Source organism: Macaca thibetana, chromosome 4, assembly GCF_024542745.1.
Source record: "Macaca thibetana thibetana isolate TM-01 chromosome 4, ASM2454274v1, whole genome shotgun sequence".
In the NCBI taxonomy this organism is placed as follows: Eukaryota; Metazoa; Chordata; class Mammalia; order Primates; family Cercopithecidae; genus Macaca; species Macaca thibetana.
Window position 1 is genome coordinate 126813447 of NC_065581.1, and position 23123 is coordinate 126836569.

The following is a 23123-nucleotide window of genomic DNA, read 5'->3' on the forward strand; positions in this document are numbered from 1 at the left end:
CAGTTCGCTGTTCTGAGAAAGAGAGCATATTTCATATGAGAATACATGGGAAGGCGGCCCTGCTTCAGGCCCCACACTGTCCGTCTGGTGGGAGCTTGTCTGGTTTCTGGGTAGAATCTAGAAGTCTCTAAAATGCAGGTCTTCCAGCATCCAGAAACTACAAAGTAACTGTCAGCGTTGCCTGTTTCTCTCCCTTTCTGAATGAAGCAATTTGACACAAGGAATCTGGCTTATGTTTCATTTGTGACTCTCCATTCCGTCCAGGACCAGGATATGGGGTATTGGTGAGCATTAATGACCAACTGACAGATCCCAAAACTACATTTAAGTTCTGAGAGCAAGGCGATTTAAAACTCAATTTTTTAAAAAGTCACCCTATATTGAGGGATTTCATTAACATGAAGCATTTGAATGCTACTTGGGTCATTCTGTTCTCTATATGGGGAGATTGAGTTGATCAAAACATACAGCTAGTAAATGACAGTGCCAGGATGTGCTGGTACACACCGTTTTTTTTTTTTTTTTTTTCTTTACTTGTATAGAGTTTCAAAAGGTTTTGTTCTTATTTACAGCTATAAAGGGAGATTTTGTTTTGAGACCGGAAGACCTAGTAATTTATTGTAAATATTGCCACATTGTTATTTTACATTGTTTCACAGGAGAGACTTTGGGGTCAGTTCTGGTTTCTAATCTCAACTGCCCACTTGTGAACTTTCCAAAAGTCAAGTTACTTTACTCCTTTGAGTCTCCACTTCCTTATTATTAAGGCAAACACCGTGAAGATTAAATGAGATACGTTCTATAAAGCCCCCACCAAGGGCAAGGCATATAGCCATCAGTTACTAAATGGTGGGCCTTCTGAAGCTCAAATTCTGAAATAACCTTTTATGCAATTCTGATTCAAAGCTTCATGGAACTTATATTCTTGTCGGAGAGTCAAGATACATAAATAAAATATATGTGTACTAGTTGTGTGTACTAAAGAGAAAAAAGAGAGAAGGGAAAGGGGATACAAAATATTAGAAAGAGGTTGAAATTGAATAGGATGAACAGGTAAGACCTCAATAAAAGAGGACTCTTAAGGGGACCTAAAGAAAAAGAAGGGGCTACCTGTGTGGATGTCTACAGGAGGAGCATTTCAGGCCGTGGAACAGCAAGTGCAAAGGCCCTGAGGCAGGAGTGTGCATGGAAGGTACAAGGTACAGCATGGAGGATGGCGTGGCTGGAGTAGAATTAATATGGGAGAGAACAGTAGGAAATGCAGTCAGGGAGATAACAGTGGCCGGCTGGTAGATCATGTAGGGTCTTGGAGGTCATAGTAAGGACTTTGGAGGGTTTGAACAGAAGAGCAACATGATCTGACTTATATTTCTAAAACGATCCCTTTGCCTGCCGTATTGAGAGTAGACAGAAGGGGAGGAGCAGGGGAGGATGGTCAACAAGGGCAGAAAAATGGAGATAGTTAAGAGGCCTGTGTAATAATCCGGTATTACTATGTCCATCTTAATAGGCTAATCATGTTGTGTTCTGCTATTGAAATGAGGGGGGTGTTTCTGTGCCCCTGCTGTGTTTATATACACTGGGAGGCATGAGAGTCATATCATCCTGGAAGTCATCCATCCTGGTGTTTTACTGTCCTTTAGTAGAGTGTGAGACCTAACAGTCACATTTGTGTATAACTCTATCTGTGCCCTGCTTGGCTGGGAAATTTTCTTGTAAGAGAAAGGAGCACTTTACAAAATGGACTCTATCAGTTGTCATGCTGGAGTGATCCCTGGTGATTGTCCCTACGGGGAAGTACTGTTTCATTATGAGAGTTATCGATTCTGACGCTATCAGTCAACTAGAAGAAAAGTAGGTTAGTGGGGCTGATGAGCACCATTGAGATGCTTACAAACGGTAGACAGTGCTTCATCCTGCTCCCACAGTAGACGTCATATGGAAAAGGGAGCCCTTGCTACAGGGCATAGAGAGCTGTAGCCTGAAAGCTTTATTTTTCTTTCCTTTAAACCTTTCTGGTTAGGATTTGCTTCTTATTGCCTTCAAGCTTTATACTATAATTCAAGGTTGCCTGAAAAATTATATTTATGTGTATGTAACAGGAAATTGGAGTAATCCTCTAATTTACTAGCTTGAGATTCAAACTCAGACATGTAGCCTTTATACAAACTGCCATGAAATTCTTCAGTGATACTAATTTTAAGTGTGTGTGTGTGTGTGCATCTTAAGGGTAGAGAATATGTGTTACAAATCAAACTTAACAAGTGTCACGACTGCAAAAAGGCTGGAAATAATTGATTTACATCAGTATGGCTTAGCTGCTGCTGACTCAAAACCCCTTTGATTGTCTTTAAGGATCTGTGTGAGTTTTGACCCCTTTAACCAGAATCAGATCAAGTATCAATGGTTATAGTGCAATTTAGTATTATAAGACACCAACAACATGCTCAGTTTATAAATTGAGTATATTTGTCAATTTAATTACAAACATTATTTCACATTTTCCTTAGGTGGAAAAGAAACTGGATGATCATTTTATGTGTTTTATGTATTAAGAACATCAAGTAAATGTATTGAGATATCTAATTATATGATTTATCTTTTCCACATACCTTTATTATTATTAGTCTTCTTGGTAAAAGAAAAAAAAAGTGAGCACATGTCAGTTCATGACTTTGCTTTTCTAAAGTAATATTTATGTCAGCACCACCTTCATATCCATGATTTTTTTTTTTTTTTTTTTTTTTTTGAGACAGAGTCTCGCTCTGCCGCCCAGGCTGGAGTGCAGTGGCCGGATCTCAGCTCACTGCAAGCTCCGCCTCCCGGGTTCCCGCCATTCTCCTGCCTCAGCCTCCCGAGTAGCTGGGACTACAGGCGCCGCCACCTCGCCCGGCTAGTTTTTTGTGTTTTTTAATAGAGACGGGGTTTCACCGTATTAGCCAGGATGGTCTCGATCTCCTGACCTCGTGATCCCCTGTCTCGGCCTCCCAAAGTGCTGGGATTATAGGCTTGAGCCACCGCGCCCGGCCTTTTTTTTTTTTTTTTTTTTTTGAGACAGAGTCTCGCTCTGTTGCCAGGCTGGAGTGCAGTGGCACAATCTTGGCTCCCCTGCCTCAACCTCCCGAGTAGCTGAGACTACAGGTGCACACCATCATGCCCTAATTTTTTTTGTTTTTTAATTTTAGTAGAGACGGGGTTTCATCGTTTTGGCCAGGGTGGTCTCGATCTCCTGACTTTGTGATCTGCCCGCCTCAGCCTCCCAAAGTGCTGGGGTTCCAGGCATGAGCCACTGTGCCTGGCCCATATCCACGATATTTAACAGTCATAGACACTTTCACATTTATCATCTTATTAGGTCTTAAGAGCACCTCTGTGGATGCACAAAGGTAGGCTGGGTAGCCCCATTTTACAGCAAAGGAAACATCAAAGTTTAGGAAGAGACTCAGGTCTTTGGATTCTTAGTCTAGGGCCCTATCGCCCATAGCAAACTATTTTCATTAGCTCTTACATAGTCTTTTTCAGATTTATAGAGCTCCAGTGGTTGTAGAATAAATACAGATTTTTGCAGCAAGATGAATGCAGTTGCAATAAACAGTGATGACCGTGTTCTTGTGTTTGAAATTTTTTTTTTCTTTTTTTTTTGAGACAGAATTTTGCTCTTGTTTCCCAGGCTGGGGTGCAGTGGTGCAATCTCGGCTCACTGCAACCTCTGCCTCCTGGGTTCAAGCAGTTCTCCTGCCTCAGCCTCCCCAGTAGCTGGGATTACAGGTATGCGCCAGCATGTCCAGCTAATTTTGTATTTTTATTTTTTTATTTTTTATTTATTTATTTATTTATTTTTTGAGACAGAGTCTCGCTCTGCCGCCCAGGCTGGAGTGCAGTGGCGTGATCTAGGCTCACTGCAAGCTCCGCCTCCCGGGTTCACGCCATTCTCCTGCCTCAGCCTCCCGAGTAGCTGGGACTACAGGCGCCCGCCACCTCGCCCGGCTAGTTTTTTTGTATTTTTTTAGTAGAGACGGGGTTTCACCGTGTCAGCCAGGATGGTCTCGATCTCCTGTCCTCGTGATCCGCCCATCTCGGCCTCCCAAAGTGCTGGGATTACAGGCTTGAGCCACCGCGCCCGGCCTAATTTTGTATTTTTAGTAGAGACAGGTTTTCTCCATGTTGGTCAGGCTGGTCTCGAACTCCCGACCTCAGGTGATCCGCCCGCCTCGGCCTCCCAGGGTGCTGGGATTACAGGCGTGAGCCACCGTGCCTGGCCTGAAATTTCTAACCAATGCATTTCTTTATATTTCTCATCTGTGTCCTCTTAGAGACTTGCATTAAATCCAGAAAGATTAAAACATGCCTTGTAAAGTTAGATGAAACATAATGTTAAATGAAATAAATAGGTCACAAAAGAGAACAGACAGTGTGATTCCCTTTACAGGAAGTTCAAATATAGGCAAAACCAAGCTATGGTATTAGAAGCTGGGATAACAGTTACCCTCGTTTGGGGATATGTGGTTGGGGTAGAAGGTGTATTGAACTGGGTGCTGGTTGTACAGGTACTCCCTTTGGGAAGGTTCACTGACTTTTTATTTTCCAGTAAAATTCTTTCTAAAAGCTTTACTTTCATAAGTGGTAATTCCGTTTAAATGCTTCAGACTTAAAGAGCAGTTCTTACACATTTATTTTTTATTATAAGCTGTTATTTCCCCCACAAAAGTCGATTACCCTTTTTTGTTGTGTTCCTAAGCACCCTGCACTCATTCGGCCTTCTCGGAGCATCTTAGTCACAGAACCAGCTGCCATGGAGTCAGGTTGAAGTCCATCATAAAATGCTTGCCAACACAACTTTCTTGATTACAGTTTTTAAGGTGTTATGGGAAAGAAAGGTATTGAAGAAGGGCTCTTCAGTGAGGATGTTAATCTGTATCAAAACAGACAATGCTAGAAATGTTTTCATAGAATTTTGATATGGCTCAGAGCAGAGCTTTAGTCAGCTCCTTATAATTTAACAATTTCACACTGATTTTCTCCCATATAAATGGCTTCACAAGAGCACAAGTAGTTGAACAACAATAGCTCTATCATTTTTGAAATGTCCTTGAAGTCAGAGCCTGAAGGAAATAAGATTGAGGCTAGAAATTACTTTGAGCAAAACTAAATTTTAATAAAAATGGAAACTGATGGCCACAGCCATGTTGTTTTTCTCCAGGCTTCTAACGTTAAACTAAACCCATGAGCTTTCTTTCCTTCTTTCTTTTTAAAAATTTTTTTTGAGACAGAGTCTCACTCTGTTGCCCAGGCTGGAGTGCAGTGGCACGATCTTGGCTCACTGCAACCTCTGCCTCTTGGGTTCAAGTGATCCTCCTGCCTCAACCTCCCAAGTAGCTGGGATTACAGGTGCTCACCACCACCCCTGACTAATTTTTTTATTTTTAGTAGGGACGGGGTTTCACCATGTTGGCCAGCTGGTCTTGAACGCCTGACCTCAAGTGATCCACCCACCTCTGCCTCCCAAAGTGCTGGGATTACAGGCATGAGCCACCGTGCCAGCCATTCCATGAACTTTCTGACCACAGTAGATAGAGGGAAAGCAGAAAGATCTTCAAAGATTTTGTTCGTCAGCAGAACCTTTTGCAGTCCTCACAGTTTACAGACTAAGGCCGGTGTGAATCATGAGTATTACAGGTCAGACTCAAGAGGCTGAGCAAACCATTGCCTCTGTTCCTAAAAGCGACCAATTATTTTGGCTTCTTTTAAACCAATCTAATTTTTTTAAAAATAAGAAATATATTTTAAAATGTTTCTGCCAGCTCTTTATACACTGTGGCTGCTGCTTCTTTTTTCTCTGCAGTGTTCTCTCTCTTCATCAGAAGAAGAAAGATTTATTTCCATCAGGAGACCTAAAACACCAACCTCAAGTGACTTCTCCGACCTTAATACTCAGACGAACTGGACCAAGTCGCTTCCACTGCCAACACCAGAAGAGAAGATGCGACAGCAAGCCCAAACAGTCCAGGCTGATGTGGTGCCTATTAACATAACTGGTACGCTTTGCTAGCCAGACAGGTTCAGAATGTACTTGGGAGAATGACTACAGCTTTTTGATATACGCTGTTAGCGTTTCATTGTTGTATCAAAGGTGAATAGCTGTGGTCCAACTTCATGCTCTTTGTTTAATGAAAGGAACATTGAAACTACATATATGTGTGCATATGAAATATCTACTGCTTGTTGGGTCAGAAGACTATATCGCCAAACACTGGTGTCAAAGAACTCAGTGGTCCAACCATTCCTCTTAAGAGTGTCTCTTTTAATTAAATTGCTTTTTAGTAAGCCTTTGGTTATATCGAAACATCTTGTAAATGTGGTCCTAGGTATGAAGAAAAAGTATATATTTCCCTTCTAAAGGGTTAAGTAATATTTACAGAAGTAAAGAAATAATTATTTTGTGATGTTTCTAATGATAGATTTTCTAGAAATTTCCTAAAGTAGAAAAAAGGAGATATTACTTATTCAAAATTTCTTCTGAATATAAATTTTTCAGAATATGTTATATTAAGCTAGACTACAAATATTAATTGCCAAACCTGAAATTCAAGTTCTTATGGAATATTATACTCAGCCTGTAATCATTTGTGACAATTAAGGTGACAACAAGGTACATACAATTCAAAGATAATCTTTCATGAACTTAGGAGAGCTGCTAAAAAGATAGCAGAATTGGCTGGGCACGGTGGCTCACACCTGTAATCCCAGCACTTTGGGAGGCTGAGGTGGGTGGATCACCTGAGTTCAGGAGTTCGAGACCAGCCTGGCCAACATGGTGAAACCCTGTCTCTACTAAAAATACAAAATTAGCAGGGCATGGTGGCACATGCCTGTAATCCCAGCTACTCTGGAGTCTGAGGCAGGAGAATTGCTTGAACCCAGGAGGCAGAGGTTTCAGTGAGCCAAGAGATTGCACCATTGCACTCCAACCTGGGCAAAAAGGAACAAAACTTCACCTCAAAAAAAAAAAAGAATCAAAATTTTCCTGCTTTATCACCTCCATAGACCACAAGGAGCATGGGTTAATGGTTTGGGGAGGGCACAAAGTGAAAATAGACATGTGAAGAGTTAATAGCTTCAACTATTAATTGAATTGTATGTTCGATGGAAATAGATGACTAATAGTGGTCATTGATAATCAGTTCATACAAAGCAGGGCCCTTAAGGCCAGAAGCTGACAAAAAAACTAGGTGATCAAAAAGAATGAGTTTTCCTGAACATTTACTCTGGAAACCCATAGCATCCTTGCTGTGCTTCTGAGGCTACTGCTGTTAGAAAGCTTTAGAAAGCTTTTTGCCATGGCATTGGTGAGCTTGTAAGGGGCTAATAGCATCTTCATAGTCACTGCAGATTTTTTTTAAAACCTTCCCGGATATTTAGAAATTACATTTAGAACTCATATTTTAAATTCCATAGAAATTTAATAAATAAGTACATGAATTATTTTCTGTTCAGTATATATTTTTCCACATTTATTTTACTTAAATCTTAAAAGAATAGCAGGACATTTTAAGCCATTTTCTCAGCAAACAATGTTATTGATCTTTCTGAATATGCTTCTTATTTACCTAGATAATATTTTTTAAAGATTATTTTTAAAAGTATAACTATGTTTTAGAACAAAGTATAATGTTTACTGGTCAATGAAATACATGGCTGCTTTTTTCTATAAGAAAATGAATTACACTATTTGATTGATTAAATGCAGCAGAAATGTAATTACATTATATATAATTAAGTGCCTATGAAATAATATTATAAGATAAGAAGATTGTGCAATGAAATATGACAATCCTTAATGGAATTAAGGTGAAATGCATTATCTTGAGATTAAGAGATTTAAAATAGAGTAGAGTTTCAAGAATGAAGAATTACTTCCAATGAATTACATTGTCACAACAGAAGACAGTGTCATGTCTCTGAGCTTTAATTCTGTCCTATCTGATGACTAAGTAGAGATGAATTAGCGTTTAAAGAGAGGCCTTTAAAATGCTACACAGGAAAGGTGAATGACAATAAACAAAGAGCAATATGAGTTATGTCAAAATGTAATTTACTTTTAATCAAATGATTAACATTTTGCAGAAATGCTAAAAGTAAATACAATACCTAATCACATATTGATCCATTTCTACATCTGTGTGTTCACATATATACACACATATTTCTTAAAGAATTATTTTTCTAATCTGTTATAAAGAAACAATACATTTAAAATTTTCACTTTTAGTGGTTGAATTGACATAGGTTATACAGCTTCCTGCTCTTTAAATTATATATTTCTAAAGTCCTAGAAGATATTTGAGATTTAAAAAAAAATTCCTCTAGGGAACTGTCATGTGCTCATTCGTTGGGGTGAGCATTGAGCCTCTAGTTTGATTTTCCTAGTAAGGCTCAGCAGGAAAAAAAAAGTGGCAATAAATACATCATTTCAAATCCAGAGTTCAGCCCACCATGCATAGAGGTAGAATGTTAGCACCATGAGCTGCTGGCTTGAAAACTGATTTAATCCCTTTAGTTATAGTCTTGTGGGCACTCAGCATGTTCTAAAACTTGAAGAGGAAAAAATATTTAAATTAATATGTACATATAAATATGTTCTATAATCTGCTATGTGGGATAACAACGCTTCCACCTGGAAGATAAGTGTATTGGATAAACATACTTAAAGAATTTTTACAAACTGGCTTTATACTGGTGTTTGAGCTATCCAAGTTTATTTCTTTTTTTTTTTTTGGTTTTAAATTTAACATAGTTTAATTGAGCAATGAACAATTTGTTAATCGGGCAGCCTCCAGAGCCAGAGTATGCCCAGAGACTTTCAAGTATATTTCTAAATAGTAACCATGACTGATGAATGCCATTTTTCAATTAAAGGCAGTGATTAAATTCAACAGATATTTATTGAATAACTGCTTTGTGCCAGGCATTAGCTGAGTGCCATGGGGGATGCTAAAGTACATGCATCACAGTCTGTACCCTCAAAAAATGTATAATCCAGCAGAAGATACAGACTTTTTTTAGGTCATGATGCAAGATCAAGCATTTGGTGCCTTCAATGACGTGTGTCTTAGATGTTCATCCTCAAATGGTTTGTTTCTTAATTTTCTTGGAGCTTGGTGATTTTATCTTTTGTCTAGGAAGCAAAACTGGAGACTAAATGCAACTTTCTTTTAATTTTTTTTTTTTTTTTTTTTGGAGATGGAGGTCTCACTCTGTCGCCCATGCGGGCATGCAGTGGCGCAATCTCAGCTCACTGCAACCTCTGCCTCCCAGGCTCAAGCGATCCTCCCACCTCAGCCTCCTGAGTAGGTGGGACTACAGGCACATACCACCACACCCAGATACCTTTTTTGTATTTTTGGTAGAGACAGGGTTTCACCATGTTGCTTAGGCTGGTCTTGAACCCCTGAGTTCAAGTGATCCACCCTCCTCAGCCCTCCAACGTGCTGGGATTATAGGTATGGGCCACCACACTGGCCTAAGTGCAACTTTCTGTTAATGTTTTGTCTGTTCTTAATGTCTTGATACAAGGAAGTTTTTTCTGCTGCAGGGAATTAATGAAGCACTGCATTGTGACTTGCCTCTCGCATGCACCATTTATGCTATTGCACTTAGTGACCCAGTTTTTCGCAGCATTGGCACCTTCTGGTATTTAAGGGTTTCTCTCAGTCATTTCTGTTTTTCTCCATTAGTGACAAGGTTGTAAACATTTGTAAGTTTGCAAGCATTTACGTAAGTTTGTTCCTCAGCAGGGGAAATGTGTTTTGATCATTCAGATGTTTTATTCTCTCTTTTCATTAGATAAGGTTCCCAATTTTTTCTTACCAAAATACAAGTTACATTGTCCACAACATACCTACATTGAATGTGTGTCAGTAATGTTAAGAGTGAACGTTTTTATACTTTTATGCATAAAATGATGGAAGTTTGTAATGTGTATGTGTATATATATGTATATTTAAAAATAACTTTTTGAGAAGAATAACCATTCAAAAAGGTCAGTGCTGTAAGACTTTAAACTGCCAGGTAATTTAAAATAGACCAATCAATAACAGATGCTGTTATATACTTTATTATTGTATGGTTTCTCATGATGTGTTAATCAAACACACCGATACTCTAGAAGGAAAAAAAGAAGTCCCATGATGTGGCATTCCAGGTTTGATTGCAAAATCACCTGAAATGTCTGAATTAAGATCAACTTTGAAAAGTAATTATGAAATAGAAGCAGTTCACCTTTAACAACAGCAGTGCTACTGGGTCTCATTGTGGTAAAAGTACTTTATCATGGTAAGGCGTTTCATTTTTCACTACAGTTGTATGTCACACCACAGCAATTACCACAGTCTATCCAAATTGTCAGCCTCCTTGATTGAAGAAAAAGCTTTTCATTCAAGAAATCTTTATTAAGTTACTTATTTCATCACATAAAGCAAGATATTAGTGTTGATCTCTGCAAGATGACCATATGAATGAAAAAATACTCATTCCGTCGCCACCTACACGCTAATGTAGAGTGGTTTTGGTGACCAGAGCATATATATGAAATACTTCCAAAATTTTGTTTTGTTAAATAACACAGAGTAACTCTTCCAGTGTGTTATTAAATTTGCATTTGCTACTCCAGCTCATTTGAAAATGAGATCAAGGTGCTTCCTTTGGAAGGTAGAACTTGGAAAACAGCCTTACTGTGATAATGTGCTTTCCTTCCTTTTTTGCCCTTCAGCATTCATCATCATATGACTGGCTAACATTATTAATACCTTCTTATCATTTTACAACAAGCTTCTGGAATAAAGTGCATGGTGTCAGCTTGCTTGAAAATAACATTGCTTTGCTTGTTCTACTACTCTACATTAGGGGAGAATTTCGATCGCCAGGCCAGCCTTCGGCGGTCTCTAATTTACACAGACTCTCTGGTAAGACGACCGAAGAAAGTCAAAAGGAGAAAGACTATTACAGGAGTCCCTGACAACATACAGAAGGAGCTAGGTATGGCTCATCAGAACTGTATTCTGTTGCCCCTCACTGCCACTCGGCCTTACTGCGCTAACCTCATTCGTGGTGCTTATAAAATCGATACATTCTGATAGCCGTTTGGTGCCCCAACGGGCCAGCTTCCTTCCTGAATGAGGCATTAGGTGCAGATCTTAACATCCCATGGAGAGAGAGAGTTGATTGAATTTTGGGGAGAAGGTACAAGGAGAGGGAAGAGCTTACATGAAAACGATTAACTGGGAAGATAGAAATTCATAGTTACCTCATCATCGCTATGTGACATGGAGCATTGGTTATTCCCACAATTAAATTTACTTGTCATTTATATCTTGAGTTTTCATGAAACAGAAAAGTCATTCTAGGACATCAAATTATGAATATGGACTTCCACTATAACTATAATGACACTACTGGTGGCATTTTGTCATCAGAAACTACAGTCTGGGATTATTGGTAAATATAGGAAATAGTCATTTATGTTCGATAGTGCCTTTATTACTTTCAGTGAAACAATTTCATAGCTTCTTTATTCTTAATCCTTTATGTTCAACCTGTGATGAAAACAAAAAAAAAATGTTTTGGCTGGTGAAGAGGATTGTTTAATTACTTATCCATTTTGTTTCTGGTTATCTTTATAAAGCTTTGGATAATCCTTTCATTTTCTTTCTAGATTAACTTCCTCTCACTGTTTTCTAATAGGGCCCATAATACCAGAATGTCTGCAGATAGCATAGCTCCTGGGTTAGGACTAAGGACTCCAGTGCCAACCGGCTTGGTTGAACCCTAACTCTGCCACTTGCTCTGCGGGTGACCTCAGTTAACTTCATCTCTCTGAGTCTACTTCCTCATTTAACAAACGGGCTTGGTGATGTTAATAGAACCTACCTCTTAGGGTTGTTTGAGGACAATTTATGCATGTGAGGCCCTTGGTACTTGGTTAGTACCTGGTACTACCATAAACATAATAGCTACTGTGGTCATTATTATAGGAAACTTAATACTACCTGTCTTGAAATGTGTCCTTTCCTCTTTGGCCAACCTGTGGACTTATTTCCTAATAGTTACTTTCACCTGATGTTTTTATTTACTCTCAAAAGTTATACTCTAGAAACTCAGAGTCATTATTTCTAAAGTTTGCAGTTAGTCTTTTAGTCAAAATGAGTGTAACCAGTAATAGTGATATATCTGTGATAGCACCTTGAGGTTGCACGTCAGCTTCTGGGTGCTATGCTACAGACAGTGTGCTTCTCTGTTTGTTTTCCCAAACACCCCTGATTGAATGCCTTGTATTAGAGAGCACAGACTCACTTTTCTTTAGCTGGCATTTTCTCCTTTATGGCCATCCACTTTTATAGTACATATTCTCCGCCTTCTATGCTGTAGCAAAAGTCAGATGAGAATAGCAATGTTCTGCCTGTGCTGCAGGCAGCCACAGTGACCCAGATGGTATACAGGTGTTCGCCCTATTCTATCATGGATTGGTTTATTGCAAACAAAGGCAAGACTGCAGCTGCTCCTGGGGGATTGTGAAGTCTGTCTTTGGTTCGTGCCCTACATGCTGCTGCTATTATTGGCCTGGTTCCTCTGTGGCTACCTGTCTCTAGGCACCTTCCCTCAACCTACCTTAAGGACACCTGTGTGCTTTCTCTCTCTCCTCTCAGTTTATGCCTTATTCTTTCAGACTCTTTTTTCCATTCTTGAAGTGACAGCTAACTAATTTGGAAACCAATCTGTACTCGTATGTTCAGTAGATAGTTTATGGAGTAATTTCCTAAAGCACTCCAGCAACATTTATACTTTAACTGGTCTTTTTAGGAGATGTGCCTTCAAGGAGTGACTTTAAAGACAGGCATTTAGGCCCTTCGTAAGATCAGAAGGATAGTGTGGTCCAAATAAAGATGCGGATACATATAAGTATTCCATATGCATTGTCTGTGTGTGTATGTCATATGACGTCTAGAACGAGAGTTACGAATTTTTATCACTTTCATTCCTGAACCAACCAGTATGGAAGCCAATAGCTCAGTGGTTTCTTTGATCTTACTAGAATGATCTGGCAAGCTAGATAAATCATCTCTTTTGTAATTATAGTATTTTTTAAATCACTGATTAAAATCCGTGGAATCCACGTTCATTTCTTCTACATGTGACATGGAACTGCCACTAATGCTGGAGGGAAGAAAATAGCTTTCCCCACATTGTCTGGGTTGTGACTGTTGCCAGACACGAGACAGTCAATATCATTGCGGTCGATGACATGACCTGGATTAGAACTGGAGGTCAACTGAGACAACCGTATCGAAGAGCTAGTTTAAAAAAAAAAAAAAAAGATAATTAGACAAGGACTCTAGTTTTATAGATAGGCTAGTTGGAGGATTACTGGATAGAATGAGGAGTTAACGTTTATATACAGTTTTATTTAGCAAAAATATTGGATTACATATTTATTTGTTCTGTCCTTTCAGGACTTCTGGTTGATCTTGCCTTTTTTCCCAGTATTTTATACTTATAAGGACTCTGATTTGGAAGTCTTAAACTACCAAGGTTTCTTTAAAAAAACTTAAAAAAAAAAAAAAAACTTTAAAAACTACCAAGGTTTTTTTACCAAGATTATCAAATCATACATAGGTAATGATGATCAAAAATAGATACTTCATATTTTCTTTAAAATTAGTCTTCTTCTAGATATACAGGGGAAGTGTAACAAACAAATTAGACAAAAAGAAAATGATGGCCCAAAGGAAAGGCATTCGCTAGGAAAGATGCACCCTGTCCAAAAGGCATTGCCCAAGTTGCCTGGGGGTTTGGATTTTTTAAAAAACCTAACCATAGAGAGGACTTCCAAGAATTAGAAAGATATATTATGCTAAATTATATGCAGTTTTTATTTCAAAATCCATAAATAATAGACTATTATTAATAGTAATAAAATGGAGACTAGCCAATATGTAACACTTTAAAATCAAGGTATGATATTTAATGCTTACTTCCAAAACTTACCTGATAAACTAAAATTTGTTGCCTTTCGTTTCAGTCAATTGGACATTTTGAATTTTTTCTTTTATCTTAAATCTGTACAAAAATGTATCTGAACATCATATTATGAGGTTTCATCTTTTAGAATCAGATAGGATTATTTTGTTGATATATATATTACGCTTGGCTACTGAACCTATCCCCGTACATATTCTCTAAGCAGAAAAGGCCTCATCTAAAGGAATCCCTTTATGAATAATTTTTGGTAGTTTATACTAAGAAACTATCTACTTGACAAGACTTTTTAAAAACTCATAGCCTACACCTTAAATAAACTGACTTGTAAATCCTCAGCATCGTTAATTACATATATTTTTTAGAAATTCAAAATATTATTAATAAATAAAAGAAAAAGTATAAATAATTATTTCTGTACATTACATCTTAAAATCAGATAAATCCCATCAAGTTTGAGCAGCACCTAAGTGGTCTACACTTGTTTGTAGTTGTCTTTTTGTGGTTTGTTCTGTCTAAAGACATACCTCAGGGATATCGCAGCTATAGTTCCAGACCACTACAATAAAGTGAATATTGTAATACAGCAAGTCACATGAATTTTTTGGTTTTCCAGCACCTATAAAAGTTATGTTTACACTGTGCTGTGGTCTACTAAGTATGCAATAGCATTATGTAAAAAAAAAAAAAAAAAAAAAAAAAAAAGGTACAGTGTAAAAATACCTGATTGCTAAAAAATACTAAGGATGATCTGAGCCTACAGACAGTTGTAATCTTCTTGCTGGTGAAAGTTCTTGCCTCGATGTCGATGGCTACTGACTGATTAGGGTGGTGGTTGCTGAAGATAAGAATGACTGTGGCAATTTCCTAAAATAAGACAACAGTGACATTTGCCACATTGACAGATCCTTCCTTTCTTGAAAGATTTCTCTGTAGCACGTAATACTGTTTAGTAACATTTTACCAACAGTAGAACTACTCTCAAAATTTGAGTCACTCTCTCAAACCCTGCTGCTGCTTTATCAACTAAGTTTATATAATATTCTGAATCCTTTGTTGTCATTTTAACAATGTTCACAGCATCTTCACTAGTAGAGTCCATCTCAGGAAAGCATTTTCATTGCTCGTCTGTAAGAAGCAATGCCTCGTTGTTCAAGTTTGATCATGAGATTGCAGCAATTCAGCCACATCTTCAGGCTCCACTTCTAACTCTAGTTCCTTGCTGTTTCTACCACATCTGGAGTCACTTCCTTCACTTCAGTCTCAATCCTCTCAAAGTTATCTACGAGAGCTGGAATCAATTTCTTCCAGACTCTTACTAATATTGATATTTTGACCTTCTCCCATGAATTAAAATTGTTCTTACTGTGCTAGAGTGGTGAATCCTTTTCAGGTTTCCAACTTAACTTAGCTCAGATCTATCAGAGAAATCACTGTCTATGGCAGCTTTGGCCTTACAAAGTGCATTACAAAATTATGACTTGAAAGTCAAAATTACTGTTTAAGCCATGGGCTGCAGAATGAATGTTGTGTTAGCAGGCATGAAAACATTTATGTCTTTGTACATCTTCATCAGAGCTCTGGGGTGACTAGGTGCATTGTATTTGTGTGTGTGTGTGTGTGTGTGTGTGTGTGTGTGTGTGTGTGTGTGTGTGTATGTATATATAATTTTTTGTTTTGAGACGGAGTTTCACCCTTGTTGCCCAGGCTGGAGTGCAGTGGTGCGATCTCAGCTCACTGCAACCTCCGCCTCCTGGGTTCAAGCGATTCTCCTGCCTCAGCCTCCCGAGTAGCTATGATTACAGGCATGCGCCACCACACCTGGCTAATTTTTTTGTATTTTTAGTAGAGACAGGGTTTCTTTATGTTGTTCAGGCTGGTCTCGAACTCCTGACCTCAGGTGATCTGCCCGCCTTGGCCTTTCAAAGTGCTGGGATTACAGGCGTGAGCCACTGCCCCCAGCCTAGGTGCACTGTAAATGAAAGAAATCTTTTTTTTTTCTGAGCAGTAGATCTCAACTGTGGACTTAAAAGTATTCAATAAATCATGCTGTAAGCTGACATGCTGTCATCCAGGCTTTGTTGCTCCATTTATAGAGCACAGGCAGATTCTGTTTAGCATAATTCTTAAGGACTCTAGGATTTCCAGAATGGTAAAGAAACATTGGCTTCAACTTCAAGTCACCAGCTACTCTGCCTCTAACAAGAGTCAGTTTGTCCTTTGAAGCTTTGAAGACAGGCATTGACTCCTCCTCTTGTAGCTTTGAAAGTCCTAGATGATTAGAAGGTCGTTTCATCTACATTGAAAACCTGTTGTCTAGTATAACCACCTTCATCAACTAACCTCGCTAGATCTTCTAGATAAATTTCTGCAGCTTTTCCGTCAGCATTTGCTGCTTCACTTTTATGTTGTAGAAATGGCTCCTTTCCTTCAACCTCATGAAACAACCTGTGCTAGCTTCCAGCTCTTCTTCTATAGCTTCCTCACCTCTCTCAGCTTTCACAGGATTGAAGAGTTAGGGCCTTGCTCTGGATTAGGCTTTGGCTTAAGAGAAATGTTGTGGCTGGTTTGATTTTCTGTCCAGACCATTAAAACTTTCTCCATATCAGCAATAAAGCTGTTTTTTTATTTGTGTATGCACTGGAGTAGCACTTTTTATTTCCTTCAAGAACTTTTCCTTTGCAGTCACAGCTCGGTTAACTGTTTGGCACAAGAGGCCTAGCTTTTGGCCTATCTTAGCTTTTGACATGCCTTCCTCGCTAGGCTTAATCATTTCTAACTTTTGATTTAAAGTGAGAGACATGCAACTCTTCCTTTCGCTTGAACCCTTAGAGGCCATGTAGGGCTATTAATGACCTAATTTCATTATTGTTGTATCTCAGGGAATAGAGAAGCCCGAGAAGAGGGAGAGAAGCTGGGAAACAGCTGGTCAGTGGAGCAGTCAGAACACACACAACATTTATCAATCACATTTGCTGTCTTATGTGGGTGTGATTTGTGGCACCCCAAAACAATTACAATAGTAATATCAAAGATCACTGGTCACAGATCACCATAACAGATCTAACAATAATGAAAAAGTTTGAGATATTGCAAGAATAACCAAAACGTGACACGGAGACACACAGTAAGCACATGTTAGAAAAATGGCGTCAGTAGACTTGCTCAACACAGGGTTGCCACAAACCTTCGATCTGTTAAAAAAAAAAAACACAATTATCTGCAATGCACAATAAAGCTAAGCACAGTAAAATGACATATGCCTCTATAGCATTCATCTGTTTCCTATCATATTCTGAAACTTTTTATACTGTGAAAATATTGGAGGGTCTGTTTTGGGAATAGAATTTTGGTGGTCCTTGTGATAAGATATATTAGTTTTTCATATGCTTTTTAAGGTCTTTAGGAAATGTTTTTATTTTAATAAGAAAGTTATACTTAGCTGTAGAGGGTGATAAAATAGCTATATTTCTATTTTTTTTTTTAACATGCCTAGAATGGTTTCATATTTAAAACTGTTACCCAAAAGTATCAGGATTTTGTTTATGCTACTTAAAGACAGTTAAAAATCTACCACTAACTCCATGCAAAAACTAGTACAGTTTTGAAAGGAAAAAATGTATTCATATAAGGTCAACTCCAAACATTGAAAACGCATTGTTGAATGGAATTAGGTATTTTGAGTGTTTGGAATTGAACTTGTATGCACTGATACACCAATACCAGTCAACCGCCCATCTTCTAAATTACTAAATGGCAAAACTTTGCACCTCCTCAAAGTGGGTTTTTCTTCTGTCCTGTCCTTTTGTCCACTTTCCCTGTCTGTGTGGGACAGCCTCGTGTGTGTGTGTGTGTGTGTCTGTGTGTGTCTGTGTGTGTGTGTCTGTGTGTCTGTCTGTCTTCAGCGAGTGGGTACTTGAAAGAGGGTAGAGAGAGGAAATAGATCATCTTTGCTAAAAATACAAGTATAAAATTTCCTCTCCATCATCACAGTGAAGAAGGAGGCTTTATGCCAGGATCCTTCCTTCCAGGGTGCCATCTCTTTTGAAGTTGATACAAGCACATTGCTGCCATTTCAGTACTACCCGCTGCTATCTGAGTGAGCAAAAGGCGTTCTCTATCCAGTCCATGCCCTGGTTAGATTATGTGCTGGGAGAGGGAAGCCTTAGGAACCCTATCACCCCTAGGGTCACATCCAGGTGTTCACTGACACAGAGGGGTGTGCTTGACTCGTGTTGCTCAACAAAGCCCGTGTTGGGATAGATAGATACTCTCAGGTCCTTGTTGGATGGAGATAACATAGGGAGAACTATAGTTTTACTACTATTTTTAGAGATTTGATTTGTCGTAAGGATTAACTTTTTTTTTTCTCAGTACACTTTGGGTAGGTTCTTTGTGATTTATTTATTTATTTATTTGTTTATTTTTTCCTCATAAGCTCTGTTCTTTCCTGGGTAGCTTGAAATCTGTTTACACTTAAGGTTTACCTCATCCATGTCCCTCTCTGTTGGCCCTTCCTTGTGTTTCTTTTTTTTTTTTTAAACATACTATTCTCTGTTTGGTTGTAAAACTCCAACGAATAAATCATCCTAATTTGAGGAAATGTTCACTGGATCAGTTCCTGCCGGTTTCCCCCACCAGAACACAACAGATTGCTGTTGAATTTTGAATGTCACCAACAGACAGATAATGACTTCAGATGGATAATGAAATGTTTGGAACACAGATGGGCCTGTAAATCAGTTTTCTTTGCCTTAGAATTTCCTTCTGACATACAGAATTAATGTAATTAACACTGTTTTATACCAGTACCCCTCAAACATGGTATCTCCGTGGCCCTATTGTTCAATTACTACATTCATCTGCCTTTGGGAAAGCTGTGTCACTGCTTGATAGATGGTCTGCACAGTCACCCCGTGGGCGAAAGGCTACCTTGAAGACTTTACTGAAAGGTGGTTATTTCAAAGTAAATCCTCCTCTGAGCCCTCAGCAGCCTTGATCTTGAAGGGATCACCTGAGAATTCCATATGTGGCACTCAAGCCATAGGAGGATTGGAGGTACAAATTAAGAGAAGTACCTGAAATTCATGACAAGAATTTTTATTTTAGAGCTATCAGTAACTTTTTAAATGTACTTAGGTACCTACAGGAGAAAGGACATTAAATCAAATAGAAAATTTTTTAAAAAATTCTGTCAGAGGCGGTGAGGGTATAGGTGATGAACTATGGATTTTATTTTCAGGTAACAAGCCTCTTTCTGCTTTATCTCCAGCATCAGGCACTGGCCAAGATGATGTCGATGGTCACTCAGTGCACACCCCCGATCACTACTCTGCGCTAGGAAGGTTCGATAGCTATCGGTCTGCTGGGCAGCGCTCAGAAACCAGGGACTCCAGCTGTCAGACGGAGGATGTGAAGGTCGTACCACCTTCCATGAGGAGAATCAGGGCACAGAAGGGGCAAGGCATTGCTGCCCAGATGGGCCACTTCTCAGGTTCTTCTGGCAACATGTCTGTGCTGAGCGATTCTGCGGGGATCATATTCCCTTCCCGCCTCAACAATGATGCTGGCTTCCATAGTCTTCCGCGTTCTGGAGTGAGGGCAAACATTCAGTCTCTTGAGCCGAGGCTGGGTGCCCTGGGCCCTGCAGGAGACATGGATGGCACATTCCTCTACCAGGGAGGTCACCCACAAGCAGATGAAAACTTAGGCCATTTAGGAGGTGCCTCAGAGACTGGAACACTTTTGAGACCCAAATCCCAAGAGCTGAGACACTTTGAGAGTGAAAATGTAATGAGCCCAGCATGTGTGGTTTCTCCTCATGCAGCCTACTCCACCAGCATCATCCCAAATGCCACACTGTCTTCCTCTTCCGAGGTCATCGCTATTCACACTGCTCAGAGTGCAGGGCAGCGGGAAAGTAGAAGTTCTGGCTCATCACATGCAAAGATAAAACCCAGAGACCACCTCATCTCCAGGCATGCTGTGAAAGATGATCATCAGTCTCCCGGGCGCCACTGGAATGAGGGTCACACCACCATTCTTTCACAGGCCTTAGACCCTCATTCCCCTGGGGCACCCACACTGTTGTCCCTCTGTGACTCGGCAGTCTCTCTAAATGCTCCAGCAAATAGGGAGAATGCGTCCCAAGCCATGCCGTATAATTGTAGAAACGACCTAGCCTTCCCAGCCCACTCCCAAGATGTGGATGGCAAGAGTGAATCTAGTTATTCAGGGGGTGGAGGGCACAGCAGCTCGGAGCCCTGGGAATACAAGTCCTCAGGTAATGGAAGGGCATCCCCCCTGAAGCCGCATGTAGCAACTCCTGGCTACTCCACTCCCACAAGTAACATGAGCAGCTGCAGTTTGGACCAAACGTCCAACAAAGAGGATGCTGGGTCGCTGTATTCCGAGGACCACGATGGCTACTGCACATCTGTGCACACTGACTCTGGACATGGATCTGGGAATCTGTGCAATAGCAGTGATGGCTTTGGGAACCCCAGGCACAGCGTGGTCAATGTTTTTGATGGAAGAGCTCAGAAAAACCAAGGGGACCGGTCCAATTACCAGGATAAATCCTTATCGAGAAACATCTCTTTGAAGAAAGCAAAGAAGCCTCCCCTGCCACCCTCCCGGACAGACTCCCTCCGCAGGATTCCCAAGAAGAGTGGCCAGTCCAACGGGCAGGTGCTCAACGAGAGCCTGATCGCCACACTCCAGCACTCGCTGCAGCTGAGCCTCCCAGGCAAGGGTGGCAGCTCGCCCTCCCAGAGCCCCTGCAGTGACTTGGAAGAGCCCTGGCTGCCCCGCTCCCGGAGCCAGAGCACGGTCAGTGCTGGCAGCAGCATGACTTCCGCCACCACCCCCAATGTCTACTCCCTGTGCGGGGCCACACCATCGCAGAGTGACACGAGCAGTGTCAAGTCAGAGTACACGGACCCCTGGGGTTACTACATTGACTACACAGGCATGCAGGAAGATCTGGGGAACCCAGCAGGGGGCTGTTCAACCAGCAGCGGGGTGCCCACTGGGAACGGGCCAGTCCGCCATGTCCAAGAAGGGTCCAGAGCCACAATGCCTCAAGTGCCCAGTGGTTCAGTCAAACCAAAGATCATGTCACCAGAGAAGTCCCACAGAGTCATTTCTCCATCCAGTGGGTATTCCAGCCAGTCGAATACACCCACAGCGCTCACCCCTGTGCCTGTGTTTTTAAAATCAATGTCACCAGCAAATGGGAAGGGGAAGCCCAAGCCCAGGGTACCAGAAAGGAAGTCCTCTCTGATATCTTCAGTATCCATTTCCTCGTCGTCCACTTCTCTTTCCTCTAATACTTCTACTGAAGGAAGTGGCACTATGAAGAAACTGGATCCAGCCGTGGGCTCTCCCCTGGCTCCTCCTCCTCCTATTCCCTCTCCTCCATCGCCTTGTCCTGCAGACAGGTCTCCTTTCCTTCCTCCCCCACCTCCTGTCACAGATTGCTCCCAGGGCTCTCCTCTGCCTCACTCTCCTGTGTTCCCCCCTCCGCCGCCAGAAGCTCTCACTCCCTTCTGCTCCCCACCTGATTGGTGCCTTTCTCCCCCGCCCACTGCACTGAGCCCGCTTCTTCCAGATTCACCTGTGTCCTTGCCATTGCCCCCACCTCTCTTACCTTTCTCGGAGCCCCCACCCGCCCCACCTCTTGACCCCAAATTCATGAAAGACACCAGGCCGCCTTTCACAAATTCTGGCCAGCCAGAATCCTCCCGGGGATCCTTGAGGCCGCCTTCTTCCAAGGAGGAGACCAGCAGGCCCCCCATGCCCCTGATAACCACGGAAGCATTGCAGATGGTGCAGTTGAGGCCGGTGAGGAAGAACTCAGGCACCGAGGCAGCACTGTTGTCTGAACGAACAGCTCAGGAACAACGTACTCCAGTTGCTCCACAGTACCACTTAAAGCCATCTGCTCTCCTGAAATCCCGAAATAGCACAAATGAAATGGAGAGTGAAAGCCAGCCTGCCTCTGTGACAAGCTCGCTTCCGACGCCTGCCAAGAGCTCGAGTCAGGGTGACCATGGCAGTGCGGCCGAGCGCGGCGGCCCTGTGAGCCGCAGCCCTGGAGCTTTGAGCGCTGGGGAGGCAGAGGCTCGGCCCAGTCCCAGCACCACCCCACTCCCAGACTCTTCACCCAGGAGGAAGCCACCCCCCATTTCCAAGAAGCCCAAACTGTTCCTGGTGGTACCACCTCCGCAGAAAGATTTTGCAGTGGAACCCGCAGAGAACGTGAGCGAAGCCCTTCGAGCCGCGCCCAGCCCCACGAGGGGAGAGGAGGGCTCTGTGCACAGCAGAGAGGCAAAAGAGAGTTCTACAGTCCAAGCTGGCTCTCATGCCACGCACCCTGGCACCTCGGTTCTTGAGGGAGGAGCTGCAGGATCCGTGTCTCCCAGCAGAGTGGAAGCCAATGTCCTCATGGTTCAGCCCGATGTCTCACCAGCCCCCAAGCAGGAGGAGCCAGCTGAGAACAGTGCGGATGCTGGGGGCGATAGGGAGAGCTGCCTATCTCAACAGGACGGAGCAGGTGAGTCTGGCTTCCTGGCTTCTCTCTCCTGTGCCCTCTGCCCATATGCAGCTGAACCAGATAGGGCTGTTGAATGCTTACACGTGGAAGGAACCCAGGTAGATCAGATTGGTGTTAAAGCTAACAGTATGTAGACTTCCTGTGCAAAAACACAGATTAAGTTACCAGCTTTGCATTTTGTTATTATTTTTAAAATCTAGACCTAAAGGCATGGCAGAAAATAGGGGGATGGAGATGATCTGCAGCAGGCTGGATATTAAATAGCAATGGGTAACACCTCCCTTCCAAAGAGCCACAAAGAAATGTTGCAACAAAATTTAAGAGAGATGCCGTGGGCGTTCTATACTTTAACAAAGAATGAGCTCTGGCTCTCACGCTAGTGTCATTTCCTCCCTTCTTTGTGAACTATCAAACTACAGACCTATGGCATCTCCCTGCGGTTCTCACATTGTCAGGAATGGCAGGGAAGCAGCATATTTAGAAGCTTGGCTGAGGACTGAAATTCTAGTCACTTGTGCATCTTGTGGGCCTGCCT

The 23123-nt window shown here is 41.3% G+C and overlaps 1 protein-coding gene across 5 annotated transcripts in view; it reads left to right on the forward strand.

The window, feature by feature from the left end:
* NHSL1 (NHS like 1) overlaps positions 1-23123 on the forward strand; it is a 217766-nt gene that overhangs the window by 186820 nt on the left and 7823 nt on the right. For 3 of the 5 annotated variants that reach the window (XM_050787331.1, XM_050787334.1, XM_050787333.1), the window contains exons 4-6: positions 5843-6035; positions 10903-11034; positions 19304-22588. In XM_050787331.1, the coding sequence (XP_050643288.1) occupies positions 5843-6035; positions 10903-11034; positions 19304-22588 (3610 nt within the window). The remainder of the gene's footprint in view (positions 1-5842; positions 6036-10902; positions 11035-19303; positions 22589-23123) is intronic. The other 2 variants (XM_050787335.1, XM_050787332.1) reach the window with 1 other exon arrangement.